This window comes from Saccostrea echinata, unplaced genomic scaffold (genome assembly GCF_033153115.1).
Source record: "Saccostrea echinata isolate AGI-Se365-2 ecotype Australia unplaced genomic scaffold, CSIRO_AGI_Sech_v1 ptg000002l, whole genome shotgun sequence".
Taxonomy (NCBI): Eukaryota; Metazoa; Mollusca; class Bivalvia; order Ostreida; family Ostreidae; genus Saccostrea; species Saccostrea echinata.
In genome coordinates, this window is record NW_026889751.1 from 8,590,045 (window position 1) to 8,596,783 (window position 6,739).

A 6,739-nucleotide genomic window follows, 5' to 3' on the forward strand; every position below is an offset into this window, starting at 1 on the left:
CATTTACAGTATTCTACTAGTCAATTCAATTGAAGGTACAGTTTCTATGAAGAGTGTGAATTACTTTTAAAATCAAATAGCAGCCAATGATACACCAGAGGCCTGTTCAACAGAATGGGAGCTCACAAACATTTAGAGGGATAAGGAATTCTGGTGAGCACTTGCAAGTGCTCTTGTTCTTGAAGTAGCCTCGGATGCTAAGTACCTCATGTGTGTAGGCTTTATAAACAACATGAATATAAATGTAAGGTGTTCCATTAGTTGTAAACATGTGTTAGCTAGCACGTCAAATGTACTAATTAAGAAATGTTTTGAAGTTTTGTGAGTTATTGGTGTGTAAATCAGACTAAATGTCATGTAGGCATAGTTCAAGAAATACACTTGCTGAAAACAGACCCTTTTCTTCAGCATCTTTGATGAGGAAATATGCAGCTCTATCTTTAACCGATCCCCCTCCATTACAAAACTCTGCTTTGGCCAAAATCTCACAGCCTGGAAATTAATTTAAAAGAATATATCAAATGTTAATTAAGCTTGTATTACCTACTTTTTTTTCTTAATTCTAGGGCTCTTATTGATATATTTGACAAGTATATGTCATACTGATTAAAAATTCTTGAATTGTTGCAAAATTGATACATTTTCTACAAGAATTATGAGAATGATACAATTCAAAAAATATTGAATGAAGTAAAGTAGTGCATTATCAGGTTAAAAAAATGGCATCATATGCAGAAATAGTAACTTAATACTTTCAAAGATGCCCTATCTTTGGAAGTATGTGGATTTGTATATGTTAGATTTTTCAAAACTATATGTTGTTTAGTGCAGCCAATGCTGAACAAACAGTCATTTCTACAACAGTGTAGTGTTTTCACATTCAAGCTTTAGTGACAAACTGTTAAGGTCAGATGCTACAAATGCTATACCCTGGTATTTTTTCCCCATAAATCATGAAAAAAAGATTCTAAATATATGTTTCTTTAAAGTAAAATGAGTAAATTAATTTTCAATTTTATTTTTTGTAAGATCTCTCAGGAATGACATATACAAAAAATTGTATAAGTTTAGAATGGAAACGACAAAAAGTTATAGATTTTAACTTCATAGGAAATTTATTTTTTTTTTTTCATTTAAGGAATTTGCTATCTGCATTACTGGTATTTACAACAAAATTATGCTAAAAAATTATACCAATCCATGCAATCAATTTTTTGTTAGTAGCATGTGTCCTTTAATTTTTCTACTGCATGAATATATGTAGTGCATAAAATATTTTCTTACAGATGGTCTGTTTGTATTTAGTATCATATTTTAATGTACATGATGTAACCTGCCTGAATTCATGTGCTCTCTCTTTTTGTTACATATACATATATTTTTTGACCAGCTGATATACATGTATATTGATAATGAAATTCCCATTAATTTCTTTAATTTTTATTTTTCATAAGAAATTCCCAAATTTTAATGTACCAGTATATATAGAATCAGAAATATAAAGTAAAAAATTTAATGAAATTGTTACACATACTGAGTATATATCTGGTTTAAAATATCTTTATCAAGTTTATAAATGCTTTTTCAAACACATAATATGTTGACGGTGCGACCGTTGGGGCGAGCGCATTGTTCACTTCATTTTAAGATCCGCCTCTTCAAACCGCACGAGACATTTGGAACGTCTAGACTGTGACGTCACATGACGTCGTATGTTAGCTGCATTTCCATAAACAAAGTTTAAAAAGTGCAAATATTTTAACATAGAACGTTTAATTAATCTACTATCTGCATGCAATAGCCATTAATTAAGGTGAGTTTATTTTTTGTGAAATTTTAGTTGTTGTCACCGCGTGAACGAAGTTAGCAGCGAGAACAAGAAGCGATGCATTGTGGGTCAGAATTACTGCGGAAAAAAATTCTATTGAATGAATGTGCAGTAGTCCGAATTTTCTCTTCGCCCAGGCGTTGTCGTTAGAGCTCGCAGTGACGAGCGGCGCTTTGCGCCGCTCGCTGCGCTCGCTATTACATGGAACTGAGGTACAATACCCAGTATTTAGGGTTTGATATCAGGATACAGCATCAAATATTACAAAAATACAGGTACCAGTACACTACAATTTCAATTAAGAATGTTACTTATATATCATCAATTCTTCTTTTGCTTTTTTTTTACAATGTGAAACTAAATCAGTGCATATGTATATATAATCCATTAAAAAGGTCTCCTGTTTTTCTACCTGAAGTGTAATTTACACAACTTCAAGACTTTAAATTACTTCAATAATTTTCTAAATCATTGTTTGATCACATGTACAGTATACAAATACGCAAACTTGAAACTGTACTGATCAAAGACAGCTAATTAAGATCTAGTGACACTGTCATGGTATGATGACATGAATATATAAAATTACAAACCAGTTTCGTCACTTAGTTTGTTAATTCTCACTAGAGGTGTTCTGAAAAAAAAAAGAAGATATACATACATAATTATGTTCATGTAATGAAAAGAAAGATATATATATGTCCTATTTTAGACACAAATGAGGTAAAGCAATGTGAAATCTAGCTACTATGAACTCTCACCTTCCCACCATTCCAAGTAAACCATTTCTAATGGTATCCTATAAAATAAAGGTGAACTACTGATTGAAAAAAAAAAACAACAAAAAACAAAAACAACCAAAGAAAAGATATCAGATATGTGTTCTATCCCTGAGATTTTTGTATTTTTTTCTTTCTTTCTTTTCTTTTGGGGGGGGGGTTGTTTCTTTGATTTTTTTTTTCTCTTTTTTTAAATTCATTTTTCATATTTTTCATATATTAATGCATATAATTTAAAAGAGCATAAAAAAACTTTGTCATCTTCTTAATAATTATGCAAGGACTGCAAACACCCATGGCCTGAATTGTGTTGAAATTTAATTGCCTGAAGGTAGATGGTTGCAAGCAATCTTTGTGTTGAGAATAAAAAAAATAAATAAATGGCCATCCAAATTAAGTCCAATGATTAGAATATCATGGCTCAAGGAACGTTAAACTCCCAAGTCATATGATCTTGACCTTAAAAAATTTATACAAATAACCAAGGTATATGACCTCTTTTTACTAACCAACCTTCATGCCACGTATGACCTCCTTAGCTCATCAAATGAAATTAAATGGTTTGTCTTTTAGAAATTTTACAGTTCTAAGACACTTCTGAGTAATGTGACTTTGACATTGTCAAAAAAAATTTTTTAATGATCTTTGGACAGGGTCACAACATATCCTGTAGTATATACACATGTATAATAATAATCAACCATGCGGGTAGGTACATTTATGTTCTTTTAAAGTTACTTTTATTTTATTGCAAAATTGTTCTTATGATTATATACTTCATAACTAGTGACCTTGATCTTGTTCAAACACCATAGTGCAGGTTAGTTCAAAAGCAACCTACATACCTGTTATAATCTTCTCATTGTTCTACAAGGTCAAGGAAAGAATTCTCCTTTTCTAAAATAAGTGACCTTGACCTCATCTTAAAATCAATTAAGGTCAGGACATACCCTCAAGTCACAAGCAACCTTTACCTCATAACTTTACCTCATATAAGCTTCTAATGTTTGTCCATGTCAAAGTTGACTGTTGTTGCTAGAACAGCCATTTTTATACTTTTGTAATATGACATTGATCTTGTCAAAAATTACCTAGCTACAAGGTCAAGATACACACCTCTTGTCACAAGCTACCTTAATTTGTATCAAGTATGAGCCTCTCAAATGTTCTCAATTTCAAAGTTATGTTCATAAAAGACAAGAATTCCAATCCTCTTCCTCTTTTCAAGAAATAATGTAAAATTTGTAATTCTTATAAATTAATTTAAAGATACCAGTGCACAAGTTCAAATTAAATATATTAATTTCTACAATGTTTAAAAAATATATTTTAGAGTTGATTTCTGGACAAATAATGTCTATAAGATGGACAAAAGATATACATGTTGATTCAATTTCATCTTCTGGCTTAGTTTGAGGGGGATATATGGGATATATAAAGCTGCCATTAACTGACAAGTAGTTATATTTAAACATGACTATATAAGTACTGTATTTACTCCTATAAGACAGTTCGTTTATAAACGGTTGTACTTTTTAAAGGATATTTTGGCAGCTAGGATGTACCCTCTTATGAGTCATTACAACTTTCTGACAGACTCTGTTGACAATTTCAAATCAATGCCTAAATATTTTTTACATCTGTTTCAAATAATATTTTGGGAAATGACACAGATATTTTAATTTTTATTCTCAACAAATCAAACAGCTAGCATTTCATTCATTTTGTACAGATTTTATTTAAGAGCTATATGTCCCTTGTCTCTACAGTAAAAAAATAATTTTTCTATTAAGCCTCATCTATAAGTCAGACACAGAATTTGGGACCAAAAAATCTCCCTCCCAAAAATCCAACTTACAGGTGAGCATCTACAGTAATGACCAATATTGAGAGATTTTGTTTTCTTACAAACAGAACCCAACTCATTTCTCATTTTGTTAAATGAAAGTGATCCCATGCTGTCACACTTTTAAAAATCAAAATTGACTATTTTCACTGTAAACTTCAACTAGTCTGATTTAGTTATAGGTTACACTCCATCTATCCAAACATACTGTCAGTGAACAAATATTTATCACAAGGGATAACACGAGATTAGGTCAGAGAAGTTTTAGATAAGGATAGACCTTTTGGTATGTCTTTCTAGTTGTGGTTGTAATGTTCATGGGGTTTGACCTGTTACAAGTTACTAGTATGTTCATCAAGAAAAGTTTTGGAGAAATATTTTGGAAGTAGACTAAAAATTACTAGCTTTTAATTACTTTTTTTCATAAATCATTAAATAATACACTTCACTTTTGTCAGATAATTTTTCTTTTTTTAATTAAAAAAACAATATGTCAATAAAAGAATGGAAAATAAATAATCAAAAAGATGCATTTACAATGTGTATTCGCACCTGCATCTTACACGCATTATAGGTGCAAGAGCGGATTCTAACATGTATTCTGACAATGACATGCGTTATAGACAACTATGTTTATCATGAGTTGTCATTTAAAAAAATATTTTGTGTGAGTTTTTCCAATACACACCACCTGCATAACAAAATATTTCAATTTTTTACGTTTATACGTACAAGTAGGGCTACACAAAACTGAAAACTGGGTCACTGCATGCTAAAAACTTTTGCATACCGTTGAATACCGTGCGGAATTATTGCGTCTCCTCGCCCATCGCACAGGAAAAGATAAAATTAGTGATCGCTTTCCGACCGACATTCCATCAAAGCTAAATAATAAAAAGTTACTTGACAAACTTGACAGTGTCCCTCACTCCCTGCATATGTCTGTGCCCACCTGAGAAAAGACGATATTTTTGTTTTTCGTATTTTGATCCCGATCAATTTTGGGGGTAATTTATGTGTATTTAGAACTGATCATATAAAAAATCTGTTGGTACCAGAACTTCTTAAATACTTGCAAGTCATGATGCCAGAGACATAAACTACTATATTACTAAAGTGCTGTCGCCAAGTTTTTGAAAAGGGGTGCTTGGGAGGGAGTATCTGAGTATAGGAGACGCTATTTCTTCCTCAGAGATAGGAAAATAATTCGGGTTCTGGTGAAATCTTGAATTTAATTTCTTCGCATATCAAATTAACAAAATAAGACAGTATTATTTCAAACATATAAAAAATATCAAACATTATATTTTCAAGTTTTTTTTTCTCATAGGGGGAAGAGCAACCCCCCCCCCCCCGGGGGTTTCGACCAGCTTCAAATGAACTACATCTTTTATTTATGGTGTTACCTGAGTATAATGAATAAAATAATCAGGATTTGTTCTTTACGAATATCTTTCTACCAATAGATATTTAAAATATACTTATTACCAATATCTTCACTTCAAATTATTTCTAGGTGTATATATACAAATAGTTTTTTTTTAATCTATCAGATTTATCCAGCTCAACATCTTAATATTAAAAGTAAACATTCAATTTTCCATCCTTTTTTCCATAACACCATGCAAAAAATCTTGAACAATATTTCTAGTATAATTGAATAAAAGTACCTCCACTACACATACATGTATGCATGTATTCATGGTATCTGTACATTATTTCTTTGCACATTTGCAGTCATCACTTGCATATGAAATTTAAAATTATTTACAGCCAGTATAGATACCGATAGTTTGTGAATAAGTTTGTCAGTGTTTACTGCTTTTTCAAGATAACATATTAGAATTTTTTACCGCATGTTCAAGACAAAATACACGTTCTTGTAAACGCTTTTTATTTTATTTTTCAAATACATGTCATTTCTATTATTTATTACTATAATTAATTAATAAGTTTTCATGACAAAACTTCAGCCATCAACAAATACAGTAAATCTCTCTCTCTCTCTCTATCAATGGAAAACATAGTATCATCGTTTACTTAAAAAATATGCAATTTTATTACATTTTCAACGGTGAAATACTGTGATTTATTTATTTAATAAAAGTGATATTCTCTCACAGTATGAAAGTATACAAAAATGATATTCTCTCACAGTGTGAAAGGATATCAAAGTAAGTAAAAAAATAATTTCTGGCCTGTCATAAGATAGAGATAGTAACTAAGCATCTTGATAGAGCTAAAACTGCAAATTTCTTCCCAAATATGTTGCTAAAATCCATGCTA

General features: G+C 30.8%; 1 protein-coding gene across 1 annotated transcript in view; it reads right to left on the reverse strand.

Moving 5' to 3' along the window:
- The window catches only part of LOC133171728 (uncharacterized), a 33,281-nt gene extending 27,901 nt beyond the window's left edge, over positions 1-5,380 (reverse strand). The window contains exons 1-4 of the mRNA XM_061306522.1: positions 5,244-5,380; positions 2,590-2,627; positions 2,422-2,462; positions 397-492 (exon numbers count right to left, since the gene is read on the reverse strand). Of these exons, the coding sequence (XP_061162506.1) occupies positions 397-492; positions 2,422-2,462; positions 2,590-2,627; positions 5,244-5,327 (259 nt within the window). The 5' untranslated portion in view covers positions 5,328-5,380. The remainder of the gene's footprint in view (positions 1-396; positions 493-2,421; positions 2,463-2,589; positions 2,628-5,243) is intronic.
- Between the last annotated feature and the right edge of the window lie 1,359 nt (positions 5,381-6,739).